This window comes from Protopterus annectens, chromosome 8.part0 (assembly GCF_019279795.1).
Source record: "Protopterus annectens isolate FY-2018-M chromosome 8.part0, PAN1.0, whole genome shotgun sequence".
Lineage (NCBI taxonomy): Eukaryota > Metazoa > Chordata > Ceratodontiformes > Protopteridae > Protopterus > Protopterus annectens.
Window position 1 is genome coordinate 1,807,102,155 of NC_056741.1, and position 19,505 is coordinate 1,807,121,659.

Sequence of the window (19,505 nt, forward strand, 5' to 3'; positions counted from 1 at the left end):
TATGTTGCAGTATATGTAAAGCTCTGTACACTATTGTCAATATTACAGACCTGTTGAAAACCCAACCTCATATAGCAGGACAAGAGGACATTACTCTTCCCACTAACAGCAGTAGTTACTTGTAAATAAAAGCTCTTTTCACAGCAATCTCATGAGTAACAGTGAGGTACACCCTTGACATTTGTGAAGACTCTGTACAGTTGACACATATGACAATATGTAATGTCCTGACAATACTGTCACTTCTATCAGTGTGGTCACACCTACAAGGCATAGGTATGAGTCTAATATGTGTATACTCAGACAATATGTGTGCAGTTGACAATCATGATGACAGTACAGCAATCCAGGCAGCAGGCCTGGCATGACACTTTAGGGATTACATTGTTGTAAACCTGCATCTATAATAAAACTGTGTCGTGCTTCCGAGGAGCAAGATCACGGACTTGTCCGATACCTAACAGACCTGTGAAAAGTTGAGGGAGCGGTAATGTCAGTACCACCGCATGATGCACCACAACAAGGTAATATGTCCATATATCTCACATTTACAGTAGCCACTGTGTTAATTGTTATATTGGTCAAAATCTGAGCATGGCAATCAAACTGCAGTTAAACCCTCCCCCAAAGTAGAAAGACCTGACAACTACGTAAGACTATGTAAACCCTGACACACTGAATGCAACAGTATTGCATTGCTGATCAAACTAAGCTTACTTGCACTCTCCCCTACCATGGAAACTGTGGCACCCACATCCATAATGTACAGTGTGATGGATGCCTGGTAGCTGTCTGTACGTAGACCTGCCAGGAATTCCTCAGTGGCTGAGAGTGGTAGTTCCACTGCAGGTCCTCCAGTGGTGATGCCATAATCCCTGGCTACATCAGCTGGTCTTCTGCATGCAGCATTGATCATGCCTGTTGCATGGTGTCGAACCTGCTCACATGTCCTGCTCTGATGACCTGTGGCATTCACATCATGGACAAGGTCATCATCTCACAAGGCCTGCCGCTGCTCCCTGTTGTGCCTCTCCCTGGACAGTAGGAATTCATGGTGTTGACAGAGGCCTTATAGTATTATCTCATTCTCTGAATCCATGAAAGGTGCATGGCATCTTGGATACATGTTTCCTGAAAGACTGCAACATGGGAACAGATATCAGGATCACATACGTGGAAGTACACTATGTAGCGTGCCTATCAGAAATGTTCTGTTCACACTTCTGCAATACGCGGTTTTAAAGGAAAACCAGAAATAATACCATTATATCAACTATCAATCACACTAAACTTCTAGGGATAGAGAATGACTGCAAGGACAGAATGGCTGGCATTATCCACTGCTTGATCACACACGTCATATTCCACAGTGCACAAACATACTAAGCATGTGGACACAACTAAGACACTAGTGATAGTCGGGTATTCCTGTGTGTGCTATGACTGATACTGCTGTATGATCATACAGCCAACACTGTAGTTTATTGTAGAGTGTCCCCAAGGGCAGTGTGCAACCACTATAAAGAGACAGTCCATCAAGACCAGTGTGCCACATTGGCAATAAACATTCCACCCTTGATGTATTGCACATCCTCTGAATGTATAACAAATCTGGAGATCACTGACATGTCATTACCACAGTTCTAAGAAAGGCTTAATGCTGTAATCTCTATTCCCTGTAAGTATATTCACACATCTGCATCCTGTTGTAAACAAAAAGCTTACATACCTGATGGAGTGCAATACTCCTCTGTTATGTGGAGATATTTCAGTTTTTGAAACGCAGGTTCTGTGTGAGGAAAGTCTCATACAGAAGGGTTCCCCATAGCCAGCTGTTTGCCTTTTTAACATGCTTCTCATTAACAGGTGATTGCCACTTAGTCAAGCTGTGGTTCTGAAATCCTAATTGCAGCCAACACAACTGATTTGCACTATAATCAGCCAGTGACGTGCAACCACTGTACAATATACAAGACCTTCATGTAGATTAGAGCCCCTTTCTGATATGTTGTGCTGGACATTACTGGAGTGAGGAGACAACATCATCGCAAAAGGTAGGTCTGTTGCAACAACGTTTACATAGAGATGTGTGTGCTACAGGCTGCAGCTACAGCTGCAGGTAACAGGCATAGGCAGTGTGTGTGAATACTTTGACGTTGAAGGACAGCAAGCTTTAGGAGTAACTGTGGGAGCTATGTCAGCCCTGTTGTAGAGGCAGAGCCAGAGTGAGGGTACCCATTCCACTCCAATTAAGGCACGTGTTTAAAGTAAATATGTTAGGCAGTGGTATTACTAACAGAGTACTAGGCAACACCTTTGTTGTGTCCTTGAGTAACATGGAAGATAAATAGAATATGTCCACCATTTGGGCAACTGTCAGGCCATGTGTTACAGTCTGGTACTAATTTGGAATGAGTATGCTGGCAGTCCTTGTTACAAGCAGGGACTTCAAATGTTTATGTTAGTTGTATAGCTGTGCTAATCTGCACTGTGAATTTGAAAGGATTGTGTGGTGTACTGTGATATTAGTGGGCCTCATTTGCATTACCTGAGTTGAAATCCTCTGTGAATGCATATTAATGCATGATGTGACACTTTATGCTCTTATAGTTTTGCCACAGGAATATATGACGTGTGTTCCTATATGCAAGCCTGTGACTTCCATCAGTGAAAAGCAGACATTTCCACATGGACATGTTGCCTACCAGACACCTTAAGTGACCACTGTCCAACTTTTATGATAAAACTCCATACTGATCATGCCAAACCAACTACCTGTCACCTCTTGCAAAACAAAACAAACTTTAATCCTAACCAATTCATTTCAGCCCTAAAAACTTGTAACTGGGATCCACTCAAAACCCTTAAGATTAATGATGCTTTCCATTATTTTAACACTATTTTCTTAAACATCCTAAACTCTCTTGCTCCAGCAAGAACAGTAAGGGTGAAAGCTAACCATGCACCCTGGCTTACCAAAGAAACTAGGGCCTCCATGAAACTTAGAGATAAAACATGGAGTGATTGGCATAATACTGGCTCCCAAACTCTCAAAACAGCTTACCAAGAACTCCGAAACAGAATAAAAAACAAATTAAAACAGACAAAATCTGCTATTACCATAACATACAGAAAAAACATTTTAAACAACCCACAAAAATACTGGTCAGCCATCAACAACATCTTATTACCTGGTAAAGTTAGAACTCCACCCCCTGCTACTACTTCAACAAGTAGTTCACTGAATCAATACTAGCCCTATCCAAACCACAACTGACCTCAACCTACATTACCTCTCAAAATACAGCCAATAATACCAGACAGTTCTCACTGCAATCTGTCAATGTGGATACAATTAAAAAAATACTTAGAAAACTGAAACCCACAACACTAGCAGCTGATACACTTTCAGCATACTTTTTGAAAATAGCTGCAGAGGCTATAGCTTACCCTGTAACAATTCTTATTAACCGATCAATAACTGAAAAACTGTTGCTGATATCTGGAAAATCTACTATGTAATCCCTTTCCACAAAGGTGGCACCACAAGAGAACTATCAAACTATTGCCCCATTGCTATTCTTTCACCTCTCTCCAAAATTCTAGAAAGATGTATACACACACAAATTATGACCCACCTTAACACACACAATCTACTCATGTTATTCTTTCACCTCTCTCCAAAATTCTAGAAAGATGTATACACACACAAATTATGACCCACCTTAACACACACAATCTACTCATTACAACACAGCATGGATTTTGCCCCGCTCATAGTACCACTACTGCTTTCTTATCATTTACTGAAACTGCTAATTCACATAGAAACAATGGTAAGTTTGTATCAGCACTCTTTCTAGACCTCCATTTCACATGATAAACTTCTCTATGTACTCTCAACCTTAAATCTATCACAGTCCACTATTTCTTAGTTAAAAAGCTATCTGTCAGAGCGGCAACAGGCAATTCAATGGCAATCTGACATTTCCCCATTACTCCCAGTAATACTAGGTGTGCCACAAGGATCTATCCTTGGACCACTACTTTTCTCTGTCTTCACTAATAACCTCCACACCTCTACACCCCAAGCGGCAGTCATAAAATATGCAGATGACTCCATGCTAATATGTAATGCCTCTACCATCCAAGAATTACACAAAACCAGACAACAATCCTTCCTATCAGTTGAATCCTGGTTATCAGACCACCACGTAATACTACTGTTTAACCCTTCTAAATATAAAGCTGCTTCTCCCTTTAGCATAGTATCCAAAAATAAGGTTTACCTTTAAAACCGCGAATCCCAATGGTTCGAGTGCTCATATGAGCGACTTGAAACCACAAAACTGTAAATGTCGACAGTCCTTAATGTTCGAAAAACAGCAAATCAAAAAGCAGATTCGCTGTTTTTCTAACATCACTGTCGAAGAAGAAAAAAACGTGTAAAGCAGGGCGGCAAGCCCCCCTACTTTATTATTCTAACTCTGAGATCGCACTACAGCGGGGAAAGGAACCATTTCCCGATCCCCACTATAGTGCAATCCGCCCCAGAATGTCGAATGTGCAATGAGCGAATCTCACTGTGCATTCGCTCATTGCACATTCAAACTTTTTTCCATTCGGCATTTGCAAATTTTTTGCAGACTGCCTTTCAGAAATGTTCTGTTCACACTTCTGCAATACGCGGTTTTAAAGGTAAACCAGAAATAATACCATTATATCAACTATCAATCACACTAAACTTCTAGGGATAGAGAATGACTGCAACTTGACATTTGATATCCACATTGCCCACACCATAATAAATGTGGAGCCCTATATAGGTACAAATCCTTTCTGACAAAAACAACCAGAGAGACAATAGCTAGGACACACTTACTCTCCACACTCACATATGCCTCCGCTATTCTCACCAACCTGAGAAAAACAGACATCATCAAATTAGAAACATGTTATAACAAAATCGCTAGGTTTGCCACCAATGCACCATATAGGTCACATCATTGCGTAGCCCTAAAACAATTGCAATGGCTTGAGTTGCCCCAACGTCTACTTTATAACTAACTAACCCTATTCCACAAACTTCTACACAATCCAGAAAAAAACTCCAGCCCTAAATAACCTACTCAAGTCACACACAGTTAAAAGAGTTCTGCGCTCCAACAATAAACAACTATTAGAAGTCTCAATATCCTCTAACTCAGCTGGTGAATCTCTGTACTCCTCCTGTATAGCCAGAGTATGGAACTCCTTACCAAACAACCTAACAAGCAAAACCTCCATAAATGAGTTTAAATCTGCCCTAAAAGGCCACCTCACTAATAAATGGTTGTGCCCCTGCTCAGCACCAGGGGAACAAGTGACATAGGGAACAAATCTCATAGCTAGATCTCCAATCTCCTACAGCAGTATTATCCAAAACTGATTGTTATACAACATCCATTTGCAATATTTCCATATTGTTGACTGGCCTCACAATTTTATCTAATATCAGAACTCTACACATCTATACATCTTGTCATAAATGAATAGTTTCATGCTTGTTCATTGTTCATTATGTAAATATTTTTCATGCATGTTCATTGTTCTTTGTTTAAAAATTGTAACTATTATTTATGTTTTTCTCTGTTATGTTTGTACCAATACTGTACTGAAATGTGGAGCTTTTCTCTCCGGACCTCCACTGAAAAAGGACTGCCAGTCCAGATGGACTTTCTTGGTTGCCAAATGTAAAATAAAATAATAAATATATTTCATTTGAAATGCATTGTGTGGACAAAGGGTGCATGAATCAGTCATTAATTGCTGGCATCACAATAATGTAATTTAAATGCTACACACCACTGTATTTGAACACAGGACTGTGTGGCAAAATGTACTGTTTGCAAGACATTTAACAGACTGAGCTACTGAGTCACTGCTACAGCACGTGCATTTGCAAGATATAAGTGCAGAAATATATGCTGTGACATATTTTTTTTTACATCCATCACTATGTGCATGACTTTATATGGATGTATTTCTGCATCAGGGTCCCAGTTGAATATGTATTTTGCCATTAATGCCTTAGCAGGTATATTTCTAAATGTTGCTAGTAAAAGGGCACATTTACCTGCTATCACAGACCTCACATTCATTATTATGTGTTTAGCTTTCTAGTGGTGTAGTCTGCCCCAGAATCCAAGGTACACTCCCATTTTTTCCATTACTTTTTAATCAAGTTTACACGACGTGCAACTCTGCTGAAACACTCTTAATGACTTTAAGTTGCATTTATTATGTTTTACTTAAACCACCTGTTTTAATTAACAGCCATGTAGCGTGGCAGGCTAATTCAGTGGTCTACAGGTGCGATGGTCTTGGGTTCAAAATAAGGGACATGTGTTTATTATGATTTAAAAACACATATATCAATATAGCTTCATTTAGCTGAGCTGAACAAAGCTGTGTGATGCAGCTCATTGTGCAAAAAAAATATATAAAGAAAAGAAAAATGGGGATATAGGAAAGTGATGAAATGGGGTGCAAGCAGGGGGGAAACATAGTGAAAGGCAGGTAGAGATGTGCAGAAAGAGTGTAGGAAAAAACATAACTATCCATTTCTTGTACAGCAACAATTGTGCCCTTTGACAGAATTTGTAGATGACTTTGGACTCTCTCTCCCAGAGAAAGGGGTTAAGGCAACATAACTGTGTTATTAAGCCAATTGGACCAACTTATCTATGTCCAGTGGACATGTGTGGGAAATAAAGAGCTATATATGGGACAATATTTTTTTGGGGGGACAGGTGACCTTTCTTTTTTAAGGTGAGAGTGGAATGTTGGGGAAGTGACATAGGTATGTGTGTGGGGGGAGGTAAATTGGGTAGGTGAGGAATTTTCTGCAGACAGACAAGACAGCACACATGAGAGGTGTGTGACACAAGACGGGGATGAACACCTTGGATGGGGAGGGTGTTGTGGAATCTCAGTCCAGTGTGCCTCCACAAAGTAGCAATGTGACTCACATCCCCACCCATGGGGCTGTCAGCACTGCTCCATCGTCGAAACCCAAGGATGATGATCCCGCACACCAAACCTGGCAGTTCATCACGGGTGACAACTCCCCCTCCACCACCTCTCCCAGAGGGGGCCCATCCCCATCCCATTGGGTGGTACTACCCGACACTGCAGGTAATGCAGGGGCATCAGAGGGGGCACCACCAGGCTGGGTTCCAGATGTGCTGGGACCCAATACTACGGCCAGAAGAGGCAAGGTAGGCAGATCATGAGGAACCGTCTGACCTTGACTCGCTGTAGTAAAGTAGCTGTAACAAAAAGTTAGGGGTAGTAATAACCAATCCACTGTTAGCATTAACAGAATGTTAAGTATGTTAATAGCAAGCCAGTATGAATTAAACCATAAGGCCAACAAAACAGTTAGCTTAACAAACTATATTAATATTAAATCATAGTAATAAATAATGATAAGATAAGGTATGAGGAGGAAGAGAGAAAAACCATACCATTCGTGATATTGCAGATGATATCCCTGAAAACACTAGTAATACATATGTCGTTAGGTCAATATCAGTTGTGAGTACAGTGACTACAATTCTCCTATAGCTGATGTAGCATGTATATACCTCTCAAGCTGTTAACATGGGGCAGTGTGGGCCAAGCCTTAACAAATACAGCTACACAATTGCACAGAACAGTTTCACATAATGTGGACTTACATAACTACCAAGGTGTTCTGTACTTGGATTTGGTAATACATTGCATTCCAGGTTATCATTTATCTGGTAATCATGTGACAGACAGATTAGATAGTTCTAATTACTTTATGAAAAATCATGACCCTTGAGAGGTGTGTTTGTGTACATTAAGAAAACTAAACAGCTATCATGCCTTAGTTGTCAGGCATGGGAGTAGAACCCAATAGCTGTGACTTCAGGGGGCATCTGCAAATAATGTAACAATTGACTGCAGTAACCTAGAACAGACATGCAATGAATACAGCCTTACTGCAAATATTAAGAGATTTATTTAGGAAACCACCAATGCTACTTAACACTTTATTGATATTGATGATAATTCTCTGTGAAATCTACACACAATTATCTTCTCATAACATGGGCAACCGTACCTATATACCTTTTGTTCCTGGAGTGGAAGGCAAAGAGAGCATTATGTGACTGAAATTGGTCTGGAGACAGCCATGAACCATACTATGAGCTGAGCAGTACATTTTTCAGGACATTACTTTTGCATTCTACAGCTATTACAGTTTTACACTTGGCTGCAGTGACAGTAGAACAGACATGCAATGAATACAGCCCTACTGCAAATATTGAGACATATTTAGGAAACCACAATGCTGCTTAACACTTTATTGCTATTGGTGATAATTCTCTGTGAAGTCCATACACAATATATAATCATAAAGTGGGCTACCTCACTCATAACTTTTGTACCTGGAGTGGAAGGAAAAGAGAGCATTATGTGACTGAAATTGGCATGGAGACAGCCTTGAACCATATTATGAGTTGAGCAAAATATTTTTCAGGCCATTAGTTTTACATTCTACAGCGGTTACAGGTTTACCCTTAACTGCAGCAACCTTACCATACACATGCTATAGTGCAATTATGTTATGACACCACAATCCTGCTTTACACCTTCTTGCTTACTGTTATTGGTATTGTTTATTGTTTATTGCAATGCAGTAGTTATTGCCCATTTATTGCACTACAGTTTTTATTGCTTACTCTTTATTACAGTACAGTTTTTTTGTTCTTTATTGCTTATTGCACTACAGTTAGCATAATACATCTGTACTTACCACACTCACAGCAGAACCTGGCCAAGCACCCGGCATGGGACTGAACATTGCGAGTCCTCTCAGCTGCAGCTGTTGATAGAGAAGCACACTGTTATGCATACCAGTTTTGCACACATTCAACTTGCATTTTATTAAAATCGTGGAAGAAATACTTACATACATCTGGGGCATGCCCAGCCATGACCTCTTGGACCCACGTTTCCCAGGTTCCCCTCTTTCTATGCTTCAGGTCATTGTAGTGGTGACGACGCTGCTCACCAGTGCAGAAGATACCAGTAGCACTGGTAAATTCCCTGGCCAACCAATCCCAGGCCTCAAACTTGGACTCTGAGCCCTGGTAACCACCACATAACTGTGTATCAGAAGCCCATCAAAAACCCTGGACTCCTGCACACCCCATATCTATACCCGAAAGCGTGCACTCTCTCTCCAGCACCAACTGACATACTGTCAGTTAGATAGACTCCAACAAATGCTGTGGAATTCGTGCATATTGCCCTTAATATAGGCTGCCCCCCCCTTACATGTCATTGAGCTACATTTGAAAAAGCATAGCTTTCCTTAGCATCGCGCAAACCAGCTAAACAGAGCTGAGCATTGCGAAAACTCGCACAGCCATGGTTTTAGCAAAGCTTAGCAACACGCAAACAATAGCAACCGTTAACCATGTTTAAGCAATGTTTAGCATTGCACAGCTCTCTCAAATGTAAAAATTTTGATTTTAATTTAAAATACGTTTTACAGTGCATTAGACAAATGATATGTGTGCTAGGGACTCGAACTCAGGACCTACAAAGCTTTAGACTATCACTCTACCCATTTAGCTACTTGGATAGTATATAAACTAGTATACCTTCATATATACTACTAATCAACCAAGGCACTCCGTGCAAACAGGCTTAAACATAAGCAGATATACATAATTAATTATATCTAGTTTCTAGTTTTAGATGTCTGGCAGGTGTCAACTATCTGTGTGTAAGCTCAGCTTGGCATTGTTGCGCTCTGTGCTGTACAAACGAACAATTTAAAAAAATAATAAAAAATCTAACAAAATAAAGGTATTATAATCAATTACATCCAATTTCTATTTTTAGATGTCTGGCAGGTGTCAGCTGTCAATGTGTGAGCGCATATTAGCATTGCTGTGCTCCATGCCACGCCTCGCAAGCAGACATTAACTAAAAAAAAAATTCAAACAAAAAAAAATAAGACATTTAAAACACACGTCACAGCATATTTCAACAGTGGCAGGGGAACATTACAGGGAGCCTCACCATGTACATAACATTTGACCAGCCTCTACACTTCTGCCTACATTGATTCAATATCTCTGTTACTATGTTCTCCCTGGGCAGTGCACCATGATTATTATGTATGGTGTGCTACTGAGGGGGAACAGTGACTGTGTACATGGGTACATTCCATGTAGGTGCTACAAAGAGCCTACACAGATTTTATTGAATCCTGGGGAAAGTCTAAGACAACTGTATTCCAAGTGTTGAATATTGTAACAGAGATAAAAGAACTGATATTGAGATTTTTAGATATTGTAACAGAGATAAAAGAACTGAAATTGAGATTTTTAGAAAAGGGAAGGGGCAAATTACATAGAAATAAATGGAAATTGTGGGAGCAATACATAGAGAATAGTGTTCAGGAGGAGGAGTAAGATATTAGTAAAGACAAGAGTTGAGACTTTATGTAATGTTGGACCAATGATCATTATAAAAAAGAACATATGTGATATATAATTTATGTAAATGGAAACAATGTTAATATGTTTGTTTTATTTTATACTAATGTATGATTGCCTATGTATTATTTGATAATTTAATAAAGATGTTAAAAAATAATAAGACACAAGTAACATAACAACAGGGAGCTTACTGGGCAGAAGTAAATAGTCTGAGGCATATGCTAACCAGAAGAAAGTCTGTAACTTCTATTTTAAATCAAGTAATTCTTTAAGCTTTCATAAGCACAATTTCTGTTTCAGTTATGAATATTCTATCTGTCCCTGACTGTAAGCATGTAAAAGGAAAGTAATTGCTTCATATTGTAATAGTAAAAATTCAGACTGATGGCAAGATACCATTTCAGAGGGTATCTGAAGTGTGTCCTACAACACTGGATAAGCAGGTATTACTGATTATAAGAGAAGTGCACTGGCCTGACAGTCACTAGTACTCATTGTGTAAATGCTCTTAAACCAGCTGTTTTGTCTGAATGTGTGTCACTGGTTTTCTCTTATTGGTGTTCTTGAGAGTCTAGAGTATTGTGTGTTTTAACCGAGATCAATTTTCCTTCTTGCAGCCCAGTAAACACATGCCTGTGTATCTTCAACGAAAAATACTTCAGGACATGAGACCCAAACTGAAGGCTTTTGAAATGTTGCCACCGAATGGTAGACTGTTACCTGGGCAGCGAATGAATATTCAGATTAAGTTCACCCCAAAAGAGGAAGTAAGTAATTCTGCTGCTGTGATGCAGATATTTTCAGTGTCTGTCTTAAGATTTATTTTTCCTGTGCAAGGGTACAGTGCTACTATCAATTGATTTCAAGTTGGAGGATAGGAGAGCTGCATTTCTAATACAAAATATTAATTGATTTCTTAGTACAGAAGAAAATATGAATGTGAAGTTGTTCTATCTCGTCTTTCATTCTTACTGATGGGTTCAGAGCCGATCCTCAGCTCCGACTCAGCCTAATGCAAAAGCTCGATGTCTTCAACTTGAGGCCTACTCCCTATCCCATGATGCACTGGTGCTTCCCTCAGATCTCATTTGCCACTGCAACAGATCGGGAGCGATTCACTGGCTCGGACCAGTGAATTTTAATTTTTTTCAATTATTTACCTGTAATTCACATTATCACTAGTACTTATATATATCCTTTTTGGTATCTTTCTTCTCAATTCTCCTTGTGGCCTTTTTTCTGGCCTTGTAAACCTCCCTATTCCCTTGGCAATTAGTGTGATAAACCTTGTGTGAGAACTTTTTTATATATATATATATATATATATATATATATATATATATATATATATATATATATATATATGTGTGTGTGTATGTGTGTGTGTGTATATATACATACCTTGCTTAAAGTGTGCGACAGTTTAAAAGTATATAAAAATAGTTCTTTGCTTAGATAGCCTGTTTGAGTTGGCTGTGTAGTTTGTTGCGGAATTATCCTAGTGTGAATATATATATATATATATATATATATATAAATATATATATATATATATATATATATATATATATATATATATATATATATAAATATATATATTTTTTTTTTTTTTTTTTTCTTAGAGAGTGTGTTAGTTTATATATATTTAGATATATACGTTTATTGGTTCACTTAGCCTGTTTGAATTAGAAGTCTATTTCTCCTTTTGGCTGAAGCTCATTGTTTGCTTTGAGAGCTTTCTGTGTGTTGCTGTATAGGAAAGTGTGTTACCATTAAAATGTCTCAGGACAAGGATAAAGAGGCTAAACAATCCAAATTAGGATTTAAGAAATACCCTAAATGTGGACAGAAAATGTCCATCAGAGATGGGCACACGGAGTGTGTGTATTGTTAGGGTGTGTTGCACCTTCAAGTCCATTTGCCACTCATTTAGTTCACGCATTTTGCATGAGAGAAGGAACAAATTAGTAGTTAGAGGTTTAATAAAGTCCTCCTTTCAGGAAAAATTGGATGAAGGTCAGTCCAGTCATTCCAAATCTTCAAGAAAGACTTCTACTACTGGATCTTCAGAACCAGCAAAATCTCTGAGTACATCTAAGTCTGACAAACAAACAACTTCAGCGCCACTGACCTTGGAGCTGACAGTTGTCACTGTAAGAGCCGGTCCCTGGTACTGGAATTGGTAACTCCCAATATTGAAATCACCAATACTATAATCCATGGCTTCATGAGCCCCATCTTCTCAGTCCTCAAGGAGATTGTGTGATAGGGACGTGGATTATATGGTGCAGAAACTACTTCAGATACTGGCGTTAGCCAAACCTTTTTGGTTCCGACCCCTCAAGCCTTGGAACCAACCACCCCCCTCCCCCCTGCTACTTCTGTTCCTTCTCTGATCCGACTTTAGGTTTCGGAGCCGGAGTGCTCAGAGCTGATGATAGTGGAGCCATTGGTACCGATGCCTGCTCCAGGATGTTTGGATCCGATATCTTGGACTACTTTGGTACTGACCAAGGAGTCTAGGGGTTGACATTCACCAGTCGGGTCCGGGGAGGATAGTCAAACCAATATTTCTGGTCCGACTTTGCCTCTTAGAACTTCAGCGTGGGTGAGTTCGGTGCCTACCTTTGGCTCTGAGCTCACTGTCTTGGTGCCAAGGAAATCCACTGTTTCTTCAGATCCAGGGATTTCTTTGCATTGGGACTTTAGTGCCTTCAATGCCATGAGGAGAGTACTGTCTGTGCGGACAACCACTTCATCAGGACTGGCAACTTCCTCCCCTAAAGCACCGGCGTCTACTTCTGTATCACAGATTCCACAGAAGCGTAGAGACCCAGAGGCTCTTTAAGCCCAATTGGTTGAGCCCTGCTCTTCTGAGACCTCACCAGAAGTTCCCAATGATGTGGTACCTAAGAAGAGTCTATGCAAGAGGATGCATCTGGACTCCCCTCAGGAATCCATCACTTCAGACACTGATTTAGATGAGTCAGAAGGGTCCCCATGGTCACCTTCTGAAGATATCTCTTTTGCTGATATCTTGGAGATCCTTAAACAGAGGGGCAGCTGGCAGCCCATCAACCCTACTGATGATGAATCAGGTCTCAGCCCTCCACCGCTTGGGTAACTCTGCTTTTCGATGAACTTAAGGACCTAGTTTGTCGAAAGGCGTGGGAGTCTCCACATACAGTCGAACTTGTCCTTAGGAGGCCCAACAAGTTTATTACCTCATCACAGGACAAGGCATTTCTTACTAAAGGAGTCACTGTTGATGCCATGGTGGTGGCGACGGCCACCAAGAAGGAATTATCTGAAACTTCCATGTCTTTCCATCCCCCGAATAAAGATTCCAGGGTCATGGACAGATATGGGAAGCGCATGTTTACTTCAGCAACTTTTGCCATTAGGTCACTGAATTATCTTACACATTTCACTAGGATACAAAGAGATCTCATTAAAGAGCTAGGAGATACTTTTCATGGTTCAGTAGCTGTGGGGGCCTCAGACAAAGTACCCTCTCAGCGCTCTACCCTTAATTACATAGTAAACTCATCTATGCATCTGGTTTCATATGCAGCTGATTGAGTGAGTAGAGCAGCGGCTTCAGGAATTGCTCTTGAGACATTTCTGGATGCTGTTATATTCATTTTCGGAGCCCTTTAACTCATCCTTTATCAATACCCCTTTCGATGGCTTGTCCCTTTTTTGGACCCAAAGTGAAAGAATTGCTTACCAGGAGTGAGCAAGATGGAAAGACTCTATCTGCCGTTGGAGTCAGTTTTTCCACACGTACCAGACCTTACCCCAAAGGTCAGAAAGGAGGAAAGATGTGGTTCCGTAAAACTCAAGGAGTCTTTCAGAACACACATGATGAACCCCCCTACAGAGGCAGAGGAGGGGGCAATAATGGAAGGCACCGTCCATGTGGCAGAGGGGGTCTGCAGAACCAGGGTGACAGAGATCAGTTCTGTGGGATGCCCTATCAGTGCTCCTAAGAGGAGGTCCACCTGTCCATCTCAGGAGGCAGTCAGGGGATGCTTATCTTTGTACCCAGACGCCTGGCTAAAAATTTCAAATGACAGCTGGGTACAAAGCATCTTTTCCAGAGGTTACTCTGTTCCCTTTTCCCAGACGTCCCACCCATTCACAGGGAACAAGCAACCATACAAGTTCAAAGGTTGAGTTATCCAACCGGTCCCTGCAGACCAGATAGGATCTGGAACTTACTCAAGGTTATTTTTAGTTCCAAAGAAAACAGGGGACTGGAGACCAATTTTGGATCTTAGCAGAATGAACAAATCTGTAAAAAAGACAAAGTTCTGGATGGTCATGCTGCAGTCTATACTCTCTTTTCTAGGGAAAGACAATTGGATGTGCTCGATAGATCTCCAGTATGCGTACTACCATATAAAAATGGCCAGAGATCTCCAGTATGCGTACTACCATATAAAAATGGCCAGACCATCCAGAGATCACTGGCACTTTCAGCTGGGAGCCAGTCACTACCAATTTTGAGCTCTGCCCTTTGGTCTCACTACAGCCCTCAGGGTGTTTACCAAATGTGTGGCAGTAGTTACGGCTCACATGAGACGCTTAGGATTCCAGGTGTTTCCATACCTAGATGACTGGCTCCTAACCACCACCACCAGGCATCAACTCATACAAGCGAGGGACATGACCATGAATCTTTACCATCAGCTGGGAATTTCCATAAATTTAGAAAAGTCTGCCTTATCGCCATCGCAGCATACCGTGTTTATAGGAGCAGACTTAGACACCACGACAACGTCCATAAAACTTCCACCAGAAAGGGTCTATGCACTTCTTCAACAAGTTCTAATCCTTCTTTCAAGAAAAAAAAAAAAAACAGCATATCTAGTTCTCAAATTATTGGGTATAATGGCGGCAGCAATCATTGCAATTCCACTGGGTCGAATGCACATGCGCATACTTCAATGGCTCCTTTTCACACAGTGGTCTTTTCAAAATCTGCCAATGTCTCATCAGATTATAATCACAAAGACCTGCAAAAAGGGCCTACAGTGGTTGCTAACATCACATTTGGTAATGACAGGCCGACCTTTTATTTTACCAACCCCAATTGCCACAGTGACCATAGACGCTTCCCTGATAGGGTGGGGGGCATTATCAGGGAAGGTCAGCCCAAGGCACATGGACACAACACGAGGAATCTGCATATGAACATCCCATAGATGAGAGCAATGCAGTCCTTTCAAGACTGTCTCCTTCTAGGGACCATTGGAATCCAGACGGACAACATGTCAATAGTCTGGTACATCATCAAACAAGGAGGGACCAAATCTTACCCCCTATGTCACGAGGCCCTGAAAGTATGGCAGTGGGCGACCTTCACCCAGCGCTTTCTGATAGTAATGCACATCCCAGGGAGGTCCAACATGATAGCAGACAAACTGAACAGGGCAATTTTCTTGGCTCATGAGTGCTCCTTGAAGAAAGAAGTAGCAGAAAGGATATTCCGCAAATAGGGCCAGCCTTGCTGCGATGTCTTTGCCACCCCCACAAACATGAAATGCAGCAGCTATTTTGCCCTAATCCCCCACCCAGGGGATGCCCCAAGGGATGTGCTTGTACATGATTGGCCCTCTGGTCTCCTTTATGCCTTTCCTCCCTTTCCTCTGATACCCAGAATTTTACAGAAAGCCAGTGTTCTGGGAAGGACCATAAAACTCATAGCCCCCTACTGTCCTCATCAGATTTGGTTTCCATTCCTATGGCCTCATCTGTTGGAAGAACCTTGGATCTTGGACCCCAGTACCAGACCTCTTGATTCAGTCATCGGGGGCTCTTCATCCATCTCTTTAATCCCTCAAATTGACAGCTTGGCTGCTCCAATTCCAAATATTGCCAGGTTTCAGAATATTTCAGCTGCAGCTCAGCATATAGTGATATCCTCCCACAAATCGTCTGCTAGGAAGTTATATCTTAGCAAATACAAAAGATTCTCATTATGGGCATTGAAAAACCACATTGATCAATATTTAGCTACTATATCTTCTGTTTTGGAATTTTTGACTGAACTGTTCAATGAGGGGGCAGCTGCGGCAATCATTCGAGTACAATTAGTTGCAATATCTAACTTTCATCCTGGTAGTCAAGGGTCTAATATTATGTCACATAGACTTTCCAAGGCATTTCTCAAAGGCACAATACATTTGAGACCACCCATTAAATCTCTGATTGGTTCTTTCTCAAATTATTCTACCACCTTTTGAACCAGCCTCTTCATGTGACCTGAAGTATCTAACATGGAAAACCATATTTCTAGTGGCCATTACTTCTGCTTGAAGGGTTTCAGAGTTACAGGCCTTGTCCATTAAACCCCCATATATGATTTTTCATAATGATAGTTTATCTTCGGACAAATCCCTCATTTTTACCGAAAGTATGTTCAGATGCAAATCACAGTTTCGATTCTATTTAGACAGGACCAAAGATTTCAGGAAAACAGAACAGCTTTTTGTTTCTTTCTCAGAGTCCAAGAAAGGTGCACCTGTGGTGAAAACAACTTTATCAAAATGGTTATCAGATTGTATTTCTTTCACTTCCAGTTTGGTAAATACACCATTACATCAAAAGATAAAGGGCCATTCTACTAGAGCTGTCTCCACCTCTTCAGCCTTTACTACCAAATTAGCAATAGATACTATTTGTGCAGCAGCTACTTGGTCAAGGCCTCATACCTTCTTCACTCATTACAAAGTAGATAGGGCCTCCAGAGACAGGGCTTCTTTTGGTTCCACTGTCCTGAAGAATATACTCCCATGAGCCACCCGTGAAAGATGGTGCTTGGGACGCTAATTCATCAGTAAGAATGAAAGGCGAGATAGAACAACTTAACATAAAGAAGTTATGTACTCACCATAACGTTCCATGTGAGTTGTTCATCTTGTCGTCATTCTTACGTCACACCCTCCAACTCCCATCCAAGCTTTTTGGGGACCGAGTATTCAGCTAAGACATGGTTGTCTTGACCTTTACCTAGTTTTCCTCTGTTATTGGTATATCAAGAGTGGCATTTATTTTTATTGGCAGCAAACAAGATCTGAGGGAAGCACCAGTGCATCTTGGGATAGGCAGTGAGTACATAACTTCTTTTCTTTGCTTCAAGAACAGGATATAAAAAACAGAGTTGCATTATGGATTGAGGGAGTGTGATCACGTTTTCCTTCATGCTATGAGCCATTAATCAGAAAGTACAGTTGTGTACACTTACCATAGATGTAGATGTTCAAGTGTATTCACTGTTGCATTCATCACATTTGAGTTATCTGCTTGCAGTAGCTCTCACTCAGCCTGAATATCAAAGTCTTGGGTCCTGCGTCGGTTGCTGTCTCATCTTCCGTGACATCAGGTAGTCAGGAGTGTAAAGCATGCAGCCGATGCCATTACATCAATTTTTCTTGCCCCAGATGTCAGGTGCCCCCCCCTAATGGGAAGCAATTAAATATATATATATATATATATATATATATATATATATATACACACACACACACATAAGGTTATACCTCCAACAAAAAAGCAAATACACCAAAAAGCTTTTAAACATAGTAAAGGAGAGTAGAGGTATAGGCAAAAGAAGTCAAGGGGCTGGAGGGAGGGTAACCAGGACTGCAACAGTGAATACACTCGAACATCTACATTTATGGTAAGTGTACACAACTGTACTATGTTCTTCATGTTTCACTGTTGCAGTCATCACATTTGGGTAGATTCCCAAAGCTAAGGATGGGAGGAGGAATTTAGATAGCATTAGGACCAGCTATAAGGCCCTGCAAGACTGCAGTGGCAAAGCCAGCTCTGGATTTAGAGAAAATTGGCAAATGGTAATGTTTGGTGAAAGTATGTACAGAACTCCCAAGTAGCAGCTTCTATGATGTCCCTTGTAGGGACACCTCTGAAAAAGGCTGTAGAGGTAGATGCAGTCCTAGTTGAATGGGGTCTAATCCCCTCTGGGATAGGTTTTCCATGGTGCTTATAGTAGAAATGAATGCAATGGCCTATCCATTTAGAAATAGTTTGCTTTGAAATAGCCTACCCCTCTTCTCCTGCAGCAAATGCCACCAGCAGTTGTTCAGATTTCCTTTGAGGTTTAGTCCTGTCTAAGTAAAATCTAAGTTGTCTGTGCACATCTAATGAGTGCAGTATCTGTTCCCCTTTGTTCTGTGGATTAGAAAAGAAGGTTGGCAAATGAATGGACTGATTAAGAGCCACACTGGATATCACCTTGGACAGGAAGGAGGGATTGGTCCTGAGGGACACCCTGTCCGCATGAAAGATGATGAAAGGCTCCACTGCCATAAGGGCCTGTAATTCAGATACCCTTCTTGCTGAAGTGATTGCTAAAAGGAAGGCTGTTTTCCAAGAAAGGAATTTTAACTATTAACTTGTAGCTGGCTCAAAAGGAGGCAGAGTGAGTTTTTCCAGTACAAAGTTAAGGTCCCAGGCTGGAGTTGGGGCTCTCCTGGGTGGTCTTAAGTTTTTGGCCCCTCTGAGGAACTGCTTGAGCAGTGGATGAGAGAAGAGGGGTGGTTCTGTGTTGTAATGAGCTGAAATGGCTGAGGTGTGAATTTTGATGGAGGAAAAAGAAAGACCCTTGTGAAGCATCTCAGTTAAGTATTGAAGAATCTGAGGTAAATTGGACTCTGCCGTGCCCCATCCCTTGAGTTTGGTTCCAGGCACAGAATCTTTTCCATTTTTCAGCATAAGATTTTCTAGTACTAGGCCTCCTTGCCTGCAAAATGACATCCAACACTTGTTTACTGAGGGATGGTAGCGGAGATATTTGGTAATTAGCCAGGCTGCTAGGTTCAGGGTTTGGAGCTGAGGGTGCAGAATGTGGCTCCCCTGTTGTGACAGCAGGGTAGGGGTCTAAGGCAGGTGCCATGGAGTGAGCAGTGACACACTGCGCAAGAGGGGGTACCATTGTTGGCGTGGCCA

At 41.1% G+C, this 19,505-nt stretch overlaps 1 protein-coding gene across 1 annotated transcript in view; it reads left to right on the forward strand.

The window, feature by feature from the left end:
- The window catches only part of HYDIN (HYDIN axonemal central pair apparatus protein), a 6,673,197-nt gene that overhangs the window by 3,181,265 nt on the left and 3,472,427 nt on the right, over window positions 1-19,505 (forward strand). The window contains exon 34 of the mRNA XM_044079523.1: window positions 11,144-11,293. Within this exon, the coding sequence (XP_043935458.1) occupies window positions 11,144-11,293 (150 nt within the window). The remainder of the gene's footprint in view (window positions 1-11,143; window positions 11,294-19,505) is intronic.